Source organism: Mercenaria mercenaria, chromosome 14 (genome assembly GCF_021730395.1).
Source record: "Mercenaria mercenaria strain notata chromosome 14, MADL_Memer_1, whole genome shotgun sequence".
NCBI classification, from domain to species: Eukaryota; Metazoa; Mollusca; class Bivalvia; order Venerida; family Veneridae; genus Mercenaria; species Mercenaria mercenaria.
Window position 1 is genome coordinate 52,865,839 of NC_069374.1, and position 21,444 is coordinate 52,887,282.

Sequence of the window (21,444 nt, forward strand, 5' to 3'; positions counted from 1 at the left end):
TTGTAACTACCTCACACTGAAGATAAGTAAAGAAAGCATAAACAGGGAATAATACCACAATATCGCATGACATATACCTCAGTCATAGGTTAAATATACAAAGCATGCAGGAAGGCAACAATTTTATATGGTGTCTTTCTAACATTTTGGTGAGGAATATAACACATAGAAAATCATAACAATATCACATGATATCTACATCAGTCTAACGTTATTTATGTTAATGCATTTCTGTTAAGTATAAACTTGCTACTGCGTATTGCATGCCAATATAGAAGTCCCCAGACGCTGGAAAAACGTTGTTAGTGTTTTTCCTTCCTGGTTTCTGGCAACAGTGTTAGAACTAAAACTGAAATTGCTTAAAGGCATATAAAAGCTAAAAAAATGTTCTTAATTTTCAATCGTGACCTTCCCTACAAGCTTGGATAAAAGGGAACATTCGTTTGCTGTACTCCATCATTGCACATAAAAGGCAAGGAGCGGAAAAAATACTTGACCTTTGATAGTGCTCTTGGCCTTTGACCACGGGTCAAGTATCCGAAACATAGTTTAATCATTTTTGAATAGCAACAAAAATCGTGAATGCAATTGAAAGTTATGGAACAGAAAAATATTTTACTTTAATTTCAGTAGTGACCTTGACCTTTGACCATCAATTATGGGTATGGTAAGTATTATAATTATTTGCAGTCAAACATGTATTAAGCAGTAACGACACAATTTGGCTGCACAAGTTGAAATCAAAACTAAAAGTTAATTTCTGAAAGTAGCTGACTAATGCTTAAGGCAAGTGGCTGTTTAATTATGGTGGCCGCTAAGACAGGTTTGACTAGGTATATATAATAATCTGATGAAACACTGGAATATTTCACGCCCACCTTTATATTTCGCACTATCGTGACAACCGCTTGAAACCTAAATATCGTATTCACCTACTCATAAAAATCAAAGTTCTAAACTATCACCTGATTTCTAATGTTCTAAATAATGTTAAACACTGCTGTTGAATCCACCTTTCCCCTACTATTAAAGGTGATTTCGTGATATTCATTGATACCACATACATGTATATTAAACAGTATTAAGAGAACATAAAGGAAATGTTGAGACTATTGTAATTAGTTAGGAATGTATCGATTTCGGTAGGGTATTGTTAATTGTTAATTGTATGGATGTGTATAGGTATAAAAAGTGTCTTTGCCGCTGTATCCATGAGTCCACAACATCAAGTTGTATTAATGAAATGAATGAACTAGCACGCAGAAAAGTGCTGTTCAAATATTCCACAAAATCACTGTGCCCGAATTTTCAAAAGAAGCAGGGATAATTAAAAGTTAAACATAAATACATGCACCAAGCCCCACCACAATCCGACAACTCTTGATTTAAAATTACAAATTTATTTAACAGTTCCATCATGTGTATGTTTACTTTATTCTTCAATATTCTAACAGGTGTATTTATATCACTGAAGACACTTTAAGATGTATCATGGTATATCAGAATTTTTCTTACTTTTTCAATTAGATATTACCTTATTGTTATTTTAAGGAAGTTGTTTTATTTCTAAGGTACCAGTTCTATGGCAGTGATTTGTGTATATTTTCGGTATTAACCTTGAACGAAAACGAAAATAAAGTAAAATAAGGTGACTTACATCTTTAGCCATCACTACAGACAATATCTATCGGGATAACCTTTGCTGGAACAAATCAAGCATATATGACATTATACATTCCTTGTGAAAATGCACTAGTACTTTAAAAATGTTTTATTTACCTGAAACACTAGGCACTCTAATTTCACATATTCAAAATGCAATCAGCACACCAGACATCACTGACTAAAGAGAAGACACAAACAAAGGATAATGGAACCTTTTTTGTTTCAAAGTTTTAAGCTTTTCATATTCATTTCAGTTTTCATGTACGAAGTACCTTTCTTTAAATAGTTTTCCATGTGTTGGGAAAATTGCAGTTAAAATTCTATCTGTATCTTTTAGTTTCTTTTTGTGTAGACTGTGCTTTTCTTTAATTTTAGTTTCCATTTGTAGGGACAAAAACAGTGGAAATTACTATCTATATTTCTATGGTTTTTTTTGTTGACAGAAAGTGCAAGAACATGTTACATTCATCTACTGATTTCAGCTGCTCTCAATACATAAATTGACTTTTATTATTTAGTTTCTCTTGGTAAAGGAATTGCATTTTTTTTTGAATTTCTATCTATACTTTATCCCTCTGTAGTAAGTTGTTGAAAATGAAACACCTATGCATTATTTCAGTTCCCTTGCCTTGAATACAGACAATGACATTTATTTAACTTGCAGGTTCTAAATCTGTTCAATGTATCATGTATCTATACACCCAGACAACATGAAAATATTTTAGCCTTGTGTTCAGTGACTATAAAATCTTAAATATCAACTTCTTAATTAGGAAATAGTTCCAAGAATCTAATGTAAACATGTTGCTCGCTGATTATTTTCGAATTTCATAATATTTGCACAAACATTTCCTCCAAGTCTTGATTAAATAGCTTATAAATGAAATGGCAAATTACTCTGAATAATTTCCAATGAATTTTTACTTCTATAAATTTCTATATAATGACACACCGTCCATTTCTATAATGTATCATTTCAAGGCGGATTCTGTCCGAACATGTCTATACTAATGAGTAATGTTCAGAGACAACACGCATATGGCCCAGTCTAAATGGATATTTCTAAAGAAATTTTGGCTATAAAATTTTGGTAGGGTATTGTTAATTTGGAATTTCAGTCATTTAAGATCCAAACATTTTTTCTTGATTAAGTACTATGAAATGTTAAGACATCTCGGCTGGTATAGAATATATCCATGTAAGAATAATATTTCCTTGCTCAAAATAATGCATATTTCTCCATAATCATTTTTACATTTTCTTCTTAAAAGCTGTAACAATCTTACAATTACCCTACTACAACCTTTCTAAAACTGTGGATGAATTTCAAGAAAACCCCTTTGACGGATCTAGTATATCAAACTGTAGTTCCTTGTGAAGCATACAAGTATAACAATCAATTATAGTTTAAGTACCAACCCCCACATCAAACATAGTGACTTTTACACTTTTATTTAAATAAAGTGACCGTTCGGATGTTAACAGTATTCCTCATATTCATTTGAAAAATTAAGTCAGAATTTGACAAAACTATGGTTTGGTTTGGGCGAAACTGAATTAAAGTAAACACGTACTTGTATCTATTGAATGGTAGCGTTTGCTGCTGTATATATAACTGTTATCATTGTGAACTACTGTCCATGTAACATTTTGACGAACATATTTATTTTAATGCAATATCACCCCCTGTGCCAGGAAGTTTTAATTAGCACACTTACTGTATTTATAAATTCGCCTCTTAATTGATCCGCACAGTGTAATATGCTAAGCCGATGAATCTATATATAATACATTTATATGTAGCACTCATATGGAATGGCTAAGTTACATAAAACATTTAACTGTGTTTTTTTTAATTAAACTAAGACAATAAAAAAGATGGGAAGTTAATGTGTTTCAAGAGAAAGATTCATGTTATATGATATGGATGTAAACCGTAAGTTTCGACTTATTGCATTTATTACAGCTTTGATAAACGTTATTGCATGTGAAATTAATTTAGCCGATCGCTTTTGTTTGCATGTTTTTTTCATGATGAAGTAAAATATTCTTCTGGCAAGCGGGCGTTGTTTGTCTCCAAACCACACATTTTTCTGCAGTTTATCGAGCTGTAAATGTCTGCAATACAAATGACACCCTTCGTTTTCCCGGAATCACCAGGCCGGTGTTAATGGCTTGTCATGTGAGTATTAAAGGAAACGCCTTCAGTTGGTTGTCCAGGGCATGCCCATCTTGCCTAGGGGGTCTTTTGCAACGGCTTTTCCGGAGGGGTGACTTTCTTTTTTCTTTTTGAAAAATGCCTTTTAAAGGTTGTTGTGATGGATACTGATCTCAAATTATTTTGTTCAGTGGGCATTCTTTTATATTTTATTAAATCATTTTACTAGTATTTCATACCACATATATTGTAAGTAATTTCTGGAGATTCGATATACACTTGATATTAGTTGACAATAAATATGCTAGCATGTTTCCGGATCTCATATAGTTTTTTGTACCCTAAATTTTCATTATTTTTTGCTTATCACTGATTAAGCTGTATGAAAAGTTAGGGGTATAGACATTATCATGAAGGACAGCAATACACCTAATAAAATGCATAGCAGTTGGCCATTGATTGGCTATAAATATGACTGTAAATCTGGCCGCTTGACCGCAGAATAAGAATGTCCGAGAAACAGTAATTTACATATTTTTTTTAAGCAGATAATAGATAATTACGTTTAACATAAAATTATTATCGTCGCATCGGACAAAATTTATGAAGGATTCAAAAGAAATATTCAATTTTTGTTTAAGTATTTTGTGGTATACAATAAATATTTTTGTTTTATTGAACATTTTTTTTTATTATTTTGCAATAAATATTTTGTAGGACTGAATAAATAATTGAATTGCAGATTTTTTTTATTTTGACAATAAATATTTCAAAATATAGAAAAGGTATGATCATTAAAACATTTAAATATATTTCTGTTTTAAAAAACAAAATATTTTAAGACATTGAATAAATATATATGGCGTATAATACGGCGTGTAATGTGTTGCAATATTAAATCTTTTTGATTATTGTATATCTTTCCATATTTATTCAATATTTTAAATTATTTATTATAAAACAGACATATTTTTTAATGTTTACTTACATGAGCCGTGCCATGAGAAAACTAACAAAATGGCTTTGCGACCAGCATGGATCCAGACCAGCCTGCGCATCCGCGCTGTCTGGTCAGGATCCATGTTGTTCGCTTTTAAAGCCTATTGGAATTGGAGAAACTGTTAGCGAACAGCATGGATCCTGACCAGACTGTGCGGATGCGCAGGCTGGTTTGGATCCATGCTGGTCGCAAACCCACTATGTTGGTTTTCTCATAGCACGGATTATATATTATTTCTATCTTTTGAAACATATGTTTGTAAAACTAAAAAAGACGCTTCAATGCGACAAAATATTTATTCAATGTTTTTAAATTATCTATTCAATTCTACAAAATATTTGTTGCAAAATAAGAATATTTTGTTCATTAAAACAAAAAGATTTATTGTATATCGCAAAATATGTTTTCAAAAATTGAATATTTCTATTCAATCCTAAACAGTTATTGTTCGATGCAACAAAAAATCATTTTGTGTAAAACATAAATAATTATTACATCTACTTGAAAATATTTGTTCAAAAGAATTCTTGGTAAATAGCTTTTTTTGTGGACATCGCTATTCTGCGATCATTAAATAAGTATATAAAGATAGACAAAAATAATACTGCAACACATAACACGCCTTTATATACTTATTCAAAGTCTTAAAATATCTTTAGTAAAACCGAAATATTTTTTAATTTTCCGTATATTTTTTTCTTTCTTTTGAAATATTTATTGTAAAACTTCTAAACAAAATCTGCAATGCGACAAAATATGTATACAATGTTTTCAAATTATATTTCAGTCTTACAAATTATTTTTTGCACAATAAAAAGACTAAATATTATTTGTATTTCACAAAATATTTATTCAAAAGTTTAATATTTTTATTAAATTCTATGAATATTTGTTCGATGAAACTATATTAATTTTGAGTAAAAGTAAATATTAATTCTATCTGCTTAAAATATTTGAACGAAAAAATAGAAGAGATTATTATTGATATTATTGTATAAATTTAGCTTGATATAATTGACCTTTTGTTTGAATGCATAACATGTATGGAAAAGGAACGTAAGTTCAATTCCAAAGTTATGAAATAAATTATCTGTTCTCTTCTACGAAAAAATACCAGGTAAATTACTATATTGCTGCCAATCTGGGACCAACTGCTGCGCATTTCATTAATACGCCGGTTTTGAAAAAAAAACGGACGTATTATGTGATGGCGCGTGCGACCGTCATCCGTTCGTCCGTCTGTCCGTCCGTCAAATTCATGTCCGGAGTATAACTTTATAAACATTAAAGGTATTTGCTTTAGACTTGGCATACAGGAAAATGGCGATGAGATAATGTGCAGAGCACTTGTAACGGCTGTGTAGGTTAAAGATCAAGGTCACAAACTGAGCTTCGGAATATAGCTTAATAACCATGCAATGTATTGACTTCAAGCTTGGCATGTAGTAGGTGGCGATGAGACAATGTACAGAGCACTTAAACCGGCTCTGAAGATCAAAGGTTAATATAACAAATTGAGCTCAAAGGTCAAATTTGTATGATTAATTTCGTTCCCGGGAAATAGCTTATTAACCAATCAAGGTTTTGACTTCAAACTTGGAGTGCAGGTATGTGGTGATGAGATACTGTGCATTGTTGAAACCAGGGTGGTAGGTCAAAGGTCCTGCTCTTTAGTACACGCCCTGCTGTCACAGGCACCGCGTACACACACCCTTCGCCCCCTTCCCTCCCAGTCCCTCACACGCCCTAATAAAAATATCTTTAGATATGCTTTTTCTTTAAATTTTTTCTTCCCTCCTATTCTTAAAAACGTTCCGGGCCTATAGTACCCCGCTAGGCGAAGCTCTTGTTTGGTATATTTCTGTCCTCGATGATATGATATATACCCTCTAACGTTTTTTTTACTGATTAGATAAGTGATAAGCATAAAACATGCAATTGTTTAATCATTTAGGTAATAAAATGCGCGCAGTTGTCCGCAAATTTTGCCGCATGGCCGAGGAATAGGGATGTCCGCATAATCTAACAGTTTACCAAGAATTCTTTCGGACAAATAATTTAGCAGATAGGATAAATTTATGTTTTACACAAAATTATTATTATATTTTTTAACACTGCAGTTTTTTCTTTAGTTTTACAATAAATATTTCACAAGATAAAAATAAGAAACACTGCTTTACAATAAATATTTAAGACATTGAATAAATATATAAAGATAGACAATAATTATTATAGATATAATATTGCAACACATAGCACGCTATACATGCCAATGGCGTCATAGTGTAATGTGTTGCAGAATTATATTTTCTATGATTATCGTCTGTCTTTATATATTTATTTAATGTCTTAAGATATTGATTTTAAAACAGAAATATTTTATGAATGTTTTCATATACTTTTTTCTAACTTTTGAATTACTTATTGCAAAACTAAAAACAAAATCTGCCAAGCGGCAAAATTTTTATTTAATATTTTCAAATTATTTATTTAGTGCTACAAATATCTTTATTGCAAAAAAAAAACAAAATATTTATTTGTATATTTCACAAAATATTTATTCAAAAGTTTAATATTTTATTTCAAATTCTAACATATTTTTGTTCGATGAACATAAATAATTTGGTTAAAGTGATTATTTATTCTATCTGCTTAAAATATTTGAACGAAAAAATAGAAGAGATTATTATTGATATTATTGTATAAATTTAGCTTGATATAATTGACCTTTTGTTTGAATGCATAACATGTATGGAAAAGGAACGTAAGTTCAATTCCAAAGTTATGAAATAAATTATCTGTTCTCTTCTACGAAAAAATACAGGTAAATTACTATATTGCTGCCAATCTGGGACCAACTGCTGCGCATTTCATTAATACGCCGGTTTTGAAAAAAAAAAACGAACGTATTATGTGATGGCGCGTGCGACCGTCATCCGTTCGTCCGTCTGTCCGTCCGTCAACATTCATGTTCGGAGCATAACTTTATAAACATTAAAGGTATTTGCTTTAGACTTGGCATATAGGAAGATGGCGATGAGATAATGTGCAGAGCACTTGTAACGGCTGTGTAGGTTAAAGATCAAGGTCACAAACTGAGCTTCGGAAGATAGCTTAATAACCATGCAAGGTATTGACTTCAAGCTTGGCATGTAGTAGGTGGCGATGAGACAATGTACAGAGCACTTAAACCGGCTCTGAAGATCAAAGGTCAAGATAACAAATTGAGCTCAAAGATGAAATTTGTATGATTAATTTCGTTTCCGGGAAATACCTTATTAACCATTCAAGGTTTTGACTTCGAACTTGGAGTGCAGGTATGTGGTGATGAGATGCTGTGCATTGTTGAAACCAGGGTGGTAGGTCAAAGGCCCTGCTCTTTAGTACACGCTCTCCTGTCACAGGCACAGCGTACACACACCCTTCGCCCCCCTTCCCTCCCAGTCCCTCACACGCCCTAATAAAAATATCTTTAGATATGCTTTTTCTTTAAATTTTTCTTCCCTCCTATTCTTAAAAACGTTCCGGGCCTATACTACCCCGCTAGGCGAAGCTCTTGTTTGGTATATTTCTGTCCTCGATGATATGATATATACCCTCTAACGTTTTTTTTACTGATTAGATAAGTGATAAGCATAAAAACATGCAATTGTTTAATCATTTAGGTAATAAAATGCGCGCAGTTGTCCGCAAATTTTGCCGCATGGCCGAGGAATAGGGATGTCCGCATAATCTAACAGTTTACCAAGAATTCTTTCGGACAAATAATTTAGCAGATAGGATAAATTTATGTTTTACACAAAATTATTATTATATTTTTTAACACTGCAGTTTTTTCTTTAGTTTTACAATAAATATTTCACAAGATAAAAATAAGAAACACTGCTTTACAATAAATATTTAAGACATTGAATAAATATATAAAGATAGACAATAATTATTATAGATATAATATTGCAACACATAACACGCTATACATGCCAATGGCGTCATAGTGTAATGTGTTGCAGAATTATATTTTCTATGATTATCGTCTGTCTTTATATATTTATTTAATGTCTTAAGATATTGATTTTAAAACAGAAATATTTTATCAATGTTTACATATACTTTTTTCTAACTTTTGAATTACTTATTGCAAAACTAAAAACAAAATCTGCCAAAGCGGCAAATTTTTATTTAATATTTTCAAATTATTTATTTAGTGCTACAAAATCTTTATTGCAAAAATAAAACAAAAATATTTATTGTATATTTGTATCACAAAATATTTATTCAAAACTTTAATATTTTATTTCAATCCTACACAATTTTTGTTCGATGCAACAATAATAATTTGATGTGAAACGTGATTAATTAATCTATCTGCTTACAAATATTTGTTCAAAAGAATTATGTTCAATTCCTTTTTTGTGTGGACATCCCTATTTTGAGGCCAATGTTCATTTGAATTATTGCCTTTGATTTAAAACGCTTCGTTTAGTTGAATTTTGTTATGGAAATGATCTTGGAGTATCGTAGATATCTGCTTCAAGTTATTGTTTTTGTATTATTTCAAGATATTCTAATCACCTAGTCCACTTGGATATATAAATATCTAATATACTGTATTTGTTAATTTAGCCGATTGAAGATAAGACGTTGCAAATGATTCAGTAACTGCCATTGAAATCCTTATCATTTATTAGTAATATATTGAACAATACACATGTATCAGTCATGACAGCGATTACTTAGGTTGCCCTGTCATTTTAAATTGGGAGAGACATTTTACAGAAAACTCTGAAGCAAATTTGATCTAGAATAACGGTAAAAACAATTTTTGAACCAGATTTTATTAACTGAGTATGACCATAGCCAGCGAAACTAATAATTATTCTGTGTTGATATTTTACTCTTTATTTCGAATTTTCGGACACTTGTCCTTTTTCAAGAATATGGAAATATTTTTCTGACTAAGTAATATCCATGTAACATTTATATCACAGGAAATGAATAATCATTGACATTAATCATTGATGATTAAATGAATAATCATCCATAATATGGACAGCGGATATAATAATTATTCAAAACAAAAAAAGAAAGGAAAAAAAAAAAAAAAAAAACTAAAGAAAAAAATTATGGGGTTTCCGGTCAGCTCAGGTCCAATGACATTTGTTATGATTTTTTTGGTCATTATTTTCAGGGCTTAATTCAAGATAACATAATTTTGTAGATTATTTATTTACACAAAATAGTGTACTGTCTGAAGCCCCATTAGTGCATTCATAGTGAATGTGATAAAATGCCTATTCATAAGGTTTGACTTTATGTTTGTTCACATTGGCCATATCTTTCTCAGAAGAAATGGTTCCAACGTTGTGGTAAAGTTAACGCAGAACAAGTGGAGAGAAAATGGAAGAAAACACGAATGTTTGGTCTTATAAGTAGGATGTAAAGGAATTTCCACCCGTTATATACTGAGTTACTGAAATAAAAGTGATAGGTCCACTTGGGGCGCAGATGTATCTATTTCATAGCACGTATGTTCATTTAGCTGAGATTTGTACCGTTTATTCAAATACTTCTGAAGAAGCAGATTTTTGTAACTATTTGAGATTATCGCATTATATACAATGCTAGTCTTGATCAAGCATTGATTGAAACACTTCATATTTAAAGGCCTCGGAGCTTCTTTAGAAAACCTATGCATATTTTCATAGACTTATTCCGGTCATTTTCCGAAAAATCGACCGGCAACGTAACGCAACGCACTTTTCAGTGGGTCACTACCCAACGAAATCAAGTGGATGCCGTTTTGTTTCTTACTTGCCGAGGCTTATTCCTCATAAAATGTCAACCTCACACAAATAATCTTAGAGAGTTCAATACCATTTTACTGACCCTGCCATTCTAATATTTTTTCTCGTATTTGCGTTTTCTTTTTCGCTTGACAGTATACTTTTTTTCGGAATCTATCAGTGAAAATAACAAGGGTGAATATCAAGTAGGGAATGTCTCCCAAAATTGCAATTGTCAGCAACTGGACGTGCACATAATCAAGCAGAGCAAACACACAAGTGCGAAACAAAACAGCTAGCTTGTCTTTTCTCGATCTTGAAACTATGGAGAAAGAACATTTGCAATGTACTACGTAATATATGATAACTGTAACAATATAGCTATAAGCTATACTTTTGGCGTTCCTCGATAGTGTTTTCGTTGCAATATCATCTTTGTTATCAGTATAGTTATATTTGGTTCATTTTTACACCCTTTAAAAATGCATTGTGCAATTAAACTTTTCTTACAAAGAAGAAAGAAATTGTGATCCATGGTAAAATTTCTGTTGGGAGTGTCATGTAAAATCACTGAATTTCATTCTAGTCTGAAACATTCCGTTTGATACTAAGTTTGAAACAGATAATATATGATAAATGTTACTATATGACTATAAAGTATGGTGCAGCTCATTAGCTTTTTTGTTACATTAGCATGTAAGATATCTGCGCATGGTCAAGAATTTCCTTGCTTTCAACATAGAAACTTTTATTATAAAATATGAAAAATACTATGTGACAGACTCCATTTTTGGCCAACAATTTATACACTCCATTTGAATATTGTATACAATGAAAGGAATTTATCAGTGTTTGTAGGTATGGATGGAGATATCCGGCGCTCGGGTAATTATTGTTATGTTATTGTTATTGCAGAGCAATCTAAACAATTATTACCCACGAGCCGGATATGTCAACCTGTACCTACCATCAGTGAACGATCACTGAAATAGTCTTATGTTTTAGCATCTGGAAAGAACACATACCAAGGACAAACAAAACTACGTTAATTCATTCGTAACGCTTATTGTTCGTTCCTATCTCATATCAGCATATCGTTTTTGCAGATAAATGTGTTCCAAATAGTGCTATACACAATACAAAGTGAAAAGAAAACTTGATTTTTGTTTTGTTTTAAAAGAACACACACACACACACACACACACACACACACAAACAGGTAATTGTTTTAGAGAACTATGATATAGAAAGTGTAAGTAAAAAGACGTTCGTATGAAATTAAGTTTGTACCAAGGGCAAATATAGTGCAACACTAGATCATGGATGAGAATAAAGTCTCGGTAAATACGAAATAGAATTGTTTGCACTTAATTGCGTTGTGCTCAAAAGTGTACATATTTGCACTCCATGTGCACAAATCGTGTTATTTAATTCTGTATACTACGGGTTGAAATATCATTTCTCCACTTGTGCTGCGTAAAATTCACTACTCAAACTCGTTGAAATAATTTGATCTGATAAATACGTTTGTATTCATTTTATGCTAGATAGTTATTTATTCTGTAATTTCTTATGATATTATTTATAATATATACAGTCATCTTTAGTTTAGGTTTTGAAATATTGGTATTTATCCGAATCAAGTAAGAAATCTAGTCTGTCTGGTTTATTGACATAGATTTCTTTTACTTTATCATAATTTGCATGTATATCAAATGAGCCTTTATATGAACTTTAAGTGGTTCTATTTATTATTGAAATAAAATAGTATGATTCAGTTAAGCATGAACAGACTCAATCAAACCGAGTCTGCAATTTTCACTGTTTGCTTTGTTCTCGGTGCTTTCGAGGGATCAACTTTCCAGATTATATTAAATTTTTAGCCTGATGCTGGTGTTATTATTTACATTTAAGATTAATATATATACGCTTATAGTGTAGTAGTCTGTAGGTCAATATTGCCAGGCATGAAGAATTTTGATTACTATATGTAGGCATAGCGAAATATGCGATTGCACGTTTTAGAAGAGTTTTGATCTTTATCTAATAAAATACTACTATCTATAACGGAACACTTTAGATGTAGAACCCACCTCTACCAAACCTTTTATGGTATATAAAAAAGTCAGAGCTATGCCCATTGAAATCATTTATAAAAGGTATTAGTATACAAAACCCACCATATACTTTTTTATGAAATACAAATTCCCAACATTTTATGCAAAATTTATGTCGGAGGAAATTATTTATCAGTCTTGGGGCTAAAAATTGAAATACCGGTAGATATGAGAGTTACGGCCCTTGATTTGTAAAATTATAGAAAAATTGGAAAACACTTATAATGGTACATTTAAAGTTTGATTTTTGAATAGTTTTGTTTAGCTATTTTCAGAAAACGATGTTGTAAGTAGTAAATGACATGTTAATTAGTTGTGAAGCCCTATTTTATGCCCCCGTCCTAAGAAGGAGGAGTATATTGTTTTTCAGAAGCCGGTCGGTCTGTCTGTCGGTCTTTTAATATGTTGAACAATCGGTTTCCGGATGATAACTCAAGAACAATTAAACCTAGGATCATAAAATTTGATACGGAAGTTGGTCATAACCAGCAAATTTATTTTTATTGATTTTGAGGTCAGTAGATCAAAGGTTAAGGTCACAGTGACCAGGAAAAATTAAACAGTTTCTTGACGATAATTTGGAAACGCTTGGTCCTAGAATCACGAAGCTAGAAAGGTATTTCATCAAGAAAGGTCGATAAGAGGTTGGTCATGACCAGCAAATGATCTTTATCAATTTTTAGGTCACTTTGTCAATGGTTAAAGTCACAGTGACCCGGAACATTTAAACAATAACTTGGAAACGCTTGAACCTAGAATCACGAAACTTAATAGAAAGGTTGATCATGACCAGCAGATGACCACTACTGATACTGAGGTCAGTAGGTCAAAGGTCAATGTCAAATAGACGAAGAACAGGTATACCGTTTCCAGATGATCTCTCAAGGATGTTTTGGCATAGGATTTTGAAAGTTGGTAATGAGATTTTGCACGACCAGCAGATGATCTCTGTCGATGTTGAGATCAGTAGGTCAAGATCACAGGGATCCAGAACAGTCAAACAGTTTATGAACGATGACTTGAGAACCCTTAAGCCACGAAACTTTATGGCAGGTGGTTGATCATGACCAATAGATAACTCCTATTCATTTTGAGACCAGTAGGTCAAAGGTCAAGTTCACAGTGATCCGGAACAGTTGAAGCGTTTCCGAATGATAACTTGAAAACGCTTAGGATTAGTATCACGAAATTGACGAAACTTGATAGGGTGGTTGATCACGACCAGCAGATGGTTCCTGTTGATTTTGAGATCAGTAAATCAAAGGTAAAACATTGACCCAGAACAGAACTATTTTGTCAATGCATCAATGGGGTGGAGGGGGGCATTTCGTGTTCTACGAGGTTTATTCAATAGTTCAATCTGTCTGTCTGCCCGTCTCTATATACTGTCTTTGGCTGTCAATGTCCGACACATATCAGATTCTTGCCTTCAGCACTATTATTTCAGTTTTCTTTCTTTCAGAAATATCCAACAATTTGTTCTCAGTGTCAAGAACAAGTTTAAACCTTCAGATCAAGGTCAGATGTCATAAACAAAAATAACCTTTTAGTATCCGCAACGCGAAGTATAAAATGTTTCGTTATAAATGAACATGTCAAAACCTTGTCTTCATACATGCATATATTGAACTTAATATGAAAACGATTGTCATTGGGAATCTACAAAACGAGTCGTCAGGTGATAAGAGGGGAGTGGGGGCGGAGGATTGGCCCTTGTATTTATTCACATTTTCATGTTCTTTATATCGACACTTACCGGTGACCATGGCACAGTAGTTAAGGCGTCCTCCACGGGATCAGGAGGTCAAAGGGGGATGTTTGTCATGGGACTCGTTCCGAAAAGGCCGGTTCGTGAGCCACGAGTAAGTTAGAAGAACGGTTACCGACTTCTATCCGCCCGGCCCTTCGCAAAGTGCTAGGAGTTGGGAGGCAATTGGTACGCACAATAAATGTGTCTCATAAACCAAATTGGCTAGCCCTTTTAAGATAATAAGCAAGACCTTTACCCTTATCCTTTATAAAACAGACATGATTAAAACATCAGTACCGTAACAAGCCCTGAAAAAACACGGAGGCAGAATTCTTTCGGAAAAAGAGTTGTAACATAGTTACATATTTGTATTATCATGTGTTTATGAATTATTGTTTTATAATTGATTTTATTTACTTTTAATGTCCATTCAATGTACATGTATTACATATATAATTGCATTTCAATTTTGTCTTAAAGTTACACATGTAGCCGGCAATTTTCCGGGTCACGAATTCTTTTTGCAATGTTGTAAACAACAGATGTTATATGTGTGGTACATCACGTTCCTTATTAACAGTATCCTTGTATTTTTCAAGCTTTATCACGTGCGTTTATTGATGTAAGGAATAAATCGAATTGATCCTTCTTTATTTAACATGTCAAAAAAATAAATACCGATTATTGGAAAAATTGAAAGTTCAATATGTTTCTATCAAATTATCATAATTAATTTGTACGATTAATTAAAACAAACAATCTCCTAATGTTTTATAGCTTCAGTGGATATGAAACGGTAAAGATATAAAACATAGATAGTAAAAATAAAATCATATTATGCTAGACGTGTTTTGATACTGCACAGTAGGTAAAATATGAGCTAGGACATTACAAACAATATATTGTCACCCCTTAAGTGTTAACTTTGAAATTGCTAAAGGGAAATTGATTTAAACGTGTGATAGTTCAAAAATGCGATGTGGGAAGGTAAGAGGAAGGAAATAAAAAGTTTCTACTTGAATATTTATCAATCTATCAAGTCCTTAGTCTACTTGATTCGCGGTTGATGTGCCTTCATTGTTGTAAAACCAATTACTTTCAATAATAGACGGGAAAGTGATAAGAGAGAGAGAGAGAGAGAGAGAGAGAGGACGTTTACATTATACATAAATTATTTGTTGCGTATGCACCATATAAATTACGGATGATTTGACAGTGTCATACTCATGTAATAAGTTCTATTTTACATTCAAAGAACAGACCCAATCAAATCTAATCTTCTGTCAAATTACTTGCTTGCGGTATACACTTTAAAGGTCCATTACTAAGGGAAAGTGAGTTGGCAATTTTTTTCATAGCCAGTGCATAGACTTCTGCAAGACACTAAATAATGAAGATTGGCAGGTCAAAATTTACAGAAGGTCTTTGGAACTCAAAGAAATGTATGTGTATTATGTTGAAATTTCAATGAATCGACAGAATGACCCCCCAGGTCTTTTTAACTTTCTTCATACTTCATAGAAAAATAATTGTACATAAACTGCGATTTATTTCGAATTACTACATACCAACTTTCATTTTCCAATAAAATGAAATAGTTTCTGTGCTTTTTAAAAGAAATTAAAATGTTCACTTTCCTTAGTATTGGACCTTTAAATGCATCCTCTTAAAGATTTTATTAACTGTCTTAACAGCAATATTGCATGACGGATGTGAAACGTCTACCCGTACATTAATTTAGTGTTGTTATAATTTCCGGTCCCGTAGAATCATGGAAAACATTCAGTCTAATACAATAGATGATTCCGCTTAAACCGAAGATGAGGGGCGTGAGGGGGTTGGGGGCATCTCATGAAGAGACTCGATCATATTGAGACTGCATTATTTATCAAAATCACCCTCTCTATGTTAATCAGGAATAGACTGTCTCACAGCTATTTCGTATCTATCCGTTGTACAATGTAGTTCAATGCGGAATAACTTACCACCTCTGACATCATTATCGTTACAGACCGGATAATTTGACCTACTCTATCCCCACCTTTGAGACAGCCGTTGACTTGATCACAAACTTACAAGTACTTAATCATGTCCAGTTAAACAGTTCAACATACTTTGAATATATACCAAAGGCGCATAAATTTATTACGAATAACTCGTCACCTCAGTGCAAGAAGTGGATAACTGCATTGACTTAAAGAAGGACTTAATCACTTTTTGCGCTAAGGTAACGAACTGTCGGCTGCGTGCCTTTACGTACCATCTTTTTTTACTTTACAGGGCGTCCGAATGCATAACTGTTTATATCACTAAAATCGCAGTAATATATTAATGATCCAAATCTTATATCTATTGGGGTTTTTAACTATCAAAGTGTTGTAAGCGCTTAAGACATTTTTTTGGAATGGATTCTACCATACACGTGCTAATATAAATCATCTTCCATCAGTACTGTACTCATTACTTTGATTTCTGTTTGGTAGCGTGTTTTTGCTTCAAACGGATCTCCACACAGCTTTATTAAATGTTCGAATCAGGTACTTGGTTATTTGTTTAACATATCTGTCAAAATATTTAAGGTGTGATCGATTTCAATTTGTTAACACCTGCAAGACTGACCGTGTTGAATAAAGAAACTTACGACTGAAAACTGGTTTATGGTCTATAGTACCAAAAGATAAAACATTATAAATTGTTCTTTAATACTAATGCAAGTCAGTTTTGATTGCAAAACATTACGAAAAGTTCTTGCAACCGATCTATACAATACAAAGCACATCAAAAACATGATTTGTGATTCATATTTTGAGTACTTAACAATTGCCGGTGAAAATGAATCATATAATAATACAATGCATTTAGCCGGGGATTCTAAGAATCATTTATAGTCTGAATTATTTATAGCATACGTTTATTCTTTTGATTGTTTAAATATGTACGCACATCTTTAATATATACACAACGATTTTCATTAGTATGTAACAAATATTTCCTTCCATTATTTATAATGTATATTCAAGGAGAAAAGAATACCAGTAACGATTTGAACAATAGCTCTCGGAAGTTCACTATTATGTTTTCCGTCCATGAAGTATCACTCCTTTCTCCTTTCGTTGTTACATATCACGACCTTCTTTGAACGAAACTGAAATTTGCATGTATATACAATGTTAAATTTTAATATTGTCATAACCGCCATAACTTCCTCTTCGGAGAGTGGTTTGAAACGACCAGGATACTAAATAAGAAACGACCATAAAACTGGCTGAAACTTCCGCCCTTTAACTAGATATACACTACATTGCCGTGAATGCAACGGTATGCTAGTTATAAACCATTTTTGTGAAATATCTAGCAATGTCTAAAATAACACAATAACAATAAATTAGTTTCTGCTTTTTTTTCAAGAGCATCATAAAGATAATACTTACCCAATATTCAATTTTATCTAGCAATTATTACATATTGTCACTATCACAACGTCTGTCGAGTATCTTGTTAAATTAATGCTGCATCCGGTAGACGTACAAACTGCAACTTGAATATTACTTTTTTGGTAGGTACTCACACGAAGGTAAAGTTGGTACTAAGATAATTCGTACGGATATAGCTGTAATTGATTTTAATATTTTTATCAAATCGTTAACTATATACAGTTCGAACTTGTCTATCATGATCATTATTGAAATAATAATAATAATAATAATAATAATAATAATAATAATAAAACGTGGCTTACATTAAAAGAAGATCTCATTTACACTTCTTATAGTTAAACGGGAAGAGAAAATAGAAGTATTTTCCAAGCTTTATACCTGTGATCTTTTTGAGGTGGTCTTTATGACAGGCTTGACTGTATTTGATTTTGATCTCAAGTCTATTCTAATACTTGTCGATAAACATTCTCAAGACGGCAAGTGGGTGAACAATTATTCAAACAATAGCTCTCTCGGAAGTTCATGCTTTGAATTAAGCTACAATCTATTGATCGATACACACGATATCCTCTTCGCAGTAAACTTGTGATTGGATCTGAAGGAAAATGAAACTTTATAATGTAAAATTTGATAACACTTAAATATAATTATCATGAGTACCTATACTTCCCTTCAGACACTGTATCTAAACAACAGGAAATATATGCGGTCAACATTTATGTAGAAAAAAGAGTTCTCTTACTAAATGCAGAAATAAGAATAATTACGTTTGAGCAAGAGACGAGCATTTGATATAGGTGAAAGGTTCATCTTCCTTCATCCTGCGTAAATAGTTTTACTTAAGCATCTCCTCCTCTGCAAGTACAGATCAGATCTATACCAAACATTTTCTGTTCATTATTTTCTTAAACCGCTCTCATGTTTGTTAGATTTTGTTTGATTCCTTTTAAGGGCCGCTGGAGATTTATATACAACGAAAACCTTCAATCGAAGAACTTGATGAGTCTTCACAAAACATAGTCTGTAACAGCCTTCAGTTTTCTTCTATATTTATCTATGGTGTCCCCTTTTAAGGTCCGAGCTGAACCGTTTCAAGGCACTGATTCTGGTATGCCAGGCATGTGGCCTCTGGGGATGATAAGGTCTGCGTATTGGCGAAAAGGGGCAATATACAAGACTGGACCATTGATAGACTTGCTTCTGTTTATCACAATAAGCTACTGTATAGCTACTCTGCAGTATATAAATTGCAGGTGATATTTCTCTCCTTTATAGAAAACCGGTTCTCACCTTGATAACGATTTTAGAAAGCACGATTAAATTAGTTCTTAACAAAGAAAGTGATAAGATACAACTATGGCATGTCAAACGTTGCTAAATTATATATGTATGTTATTACTTTAGTATGTTTGTTAATGTTATTCAATGTCTTGTCATTCATATTCTAAAAGTCCTTATTGTTATTCTATATTTCATTATTGTTATTGTATTTTTGATATTGTTATTCAATGTCGTGTCATTCATATTCTAAGTTAATAATCAAGTTTTTTTTTACAGTTATATCTCAACATTGCTGGATTTTTATTAAAAAAAAAAAAAAAAAAAAAAAAAAAAAAAAAAAAAAAAACCAAGAGAAAATGCATTCAGAAACCTAGCTATTATAAATAATGAATTATGTGTATTTTGAACAATGATATATCTCTTTATTGCTAGATTTTATTATAAAGAAAAGAAACTATATTTAGGCCACACAAGGGAAATTATATATCCCCAAACACATTTCTTATACTATAATCAGAATCATCTGCAATTAATATAGTTTTCTTATAAGTCAGTTCACATAACACAATTCACATTTCGTAGCGTGTAAGTTGAAAGGTCTCAAGCCAAACATTCTGTTCATCCATCTGGCCCATTTCACACTGGCCATAGCTTTATCAGATCAAGTGGTTCCAACGTTGTTTGAGCGGTGAATTTTACGCCGATCAGATGGAGAAATTGGCCGATACTACAAATATCCGGAATTGTAAGTATGATTTAAAGGAATTTCTACCCGTTAAATAACGAGTCAAATGAAACCGATGGGTGCACCTGGAGCGCAAATGTGTCTATATTTTAGCACATGTGTCTATTTAGCTGAGATTTGTACCGTTTATTCAAACACTTCTGTACAGTCCGGTGGGGGAAGGAGATTTTTGACAGTTTTTGACAATATCGCCTCAAATATAGTGTTTATCGGGAGCAAGTAACTGTTAAAACACTTTTTATGTAAAGGGCTACCTCTTAAAACAAAGCGTGTGTATTTTCATAGAATTATTCAGGGTTGTTTCTGAACAATTGGCCGAAAACCTAATGCAACGCCGTTTCGAGTGGGTCGCTATGCAACGCAGTCAAGTGGATACCGTTCTGTGTCTTACTTGCGAAGTCTTATCCGTCTTAAAAACAGTCATTAAAGCCTAACAATGAATAAATATAGTGAGTTTTATATCATTATAATGATCCCGCCATTTCTAATATCTTGTACTAAATATATATAATACATTTTTATGCTCGCTTAACATTTAACATATTTTTGCATTGTCAAAAACACCAACACAAAAACATAAAGCAAGGATGAACATCGAACAATATCATTCAGTAAATGATAGTAATAGTTTGTAAAAACAAGAACCAGTTCAAGGACATTTATCTCCTCCACGAATGGTATACTGAACAGCATGCCAAAAGCGGGTTGACTCTTTATGAGGATTGTTCAAATATGAATGCATCTGAGCACATAAAAATGTATCCTTGATAGATTTCAATGAAAATTTTATTTGGTCCTCTCGAAGTATTCACCTCCAACAGATTTGCAAAATTTCAGTCTTCTAATCCAATCCTTGAAGCCTTTCTCGTAGTATTTTCTAGGTATACTATGAAGACACTGGAATATTGCAGAACCGAGGTATTTGCGCTGCACAAAGTTTCGACCAGAAAGGTATTCTTGAGCCTAAGAACAAAAAGAAGCCACGAGGGGGCAAGGTCAGGCGAATAAGGAGGGTGATGAAGGGAGCACAACAACCTTTCCCTGCTTCAGAAAGTCTTGTACAATAGACGCCTTGTGTGATGACGCATTTTCATGTAGCAATTGACATTGGCCAAACCAGTTGCGGGTCTTCGAGTTTTGAAATATTTCTTCAGTTTTCGAAAACTTTAGTCTTGTTAAACTTCGAATTTACGGATTTGCCTTTAGGAACAGCAACCTGAATGGCAGGACCCAGTGTTGTGAAGAATATGGCATACATTACTTCTTGACACTCATGGTCCGCTTTGCAATGCATGGTCTTTTGCCAGACTTTGTTGCCCATATTTTTTGTTTGAATCTTTCGTTTGGGCTCGAAAAAGTGAACTCATGTCTCGTCACCAGTGACGACATTTGCGAAAGATCGTGCATTGTAATTTGGAAACTATTTAAGCAACAAGTTTGCGCATTGCACGCGTGCCTTTTTCTGCTCATCTGTCAACAGATGGGGAATCTTCCTCATTTTCAAATTA

General features: G+C 32.7%; 1 protein-coding gene across 3 annotated transcripts in view; it reads left to right on the forward strand.

Moving 5' to 3' along the window:
• The first annotated feature begins 3,303 nt into the window (after positions 1-3,303).
• LOC123526881 (uncharacterized) overlaps positions 3,304-21,444 on the forward strand; it is a 62,372-nt gene continuing 44,231 nt past the window's right edge. For 2 of the 3 annotated variants that reach the window (XM_053523508.1, XM_053523509.1), the window contains exon 1: positions 3,304-3,601. In XM_053523508.1, coding sequence (XP_053379483.1) covers positions 3,577-3,601 — 25 coding nt within the window. In that variant the 5' untranslated portion in view covers positions 3,304-3,576. The remainder of the gene's footprint in view (positions 3,602-21,444) is intronic. The other variant, XM_053523510.1, reaches the window with a different exon arrangement.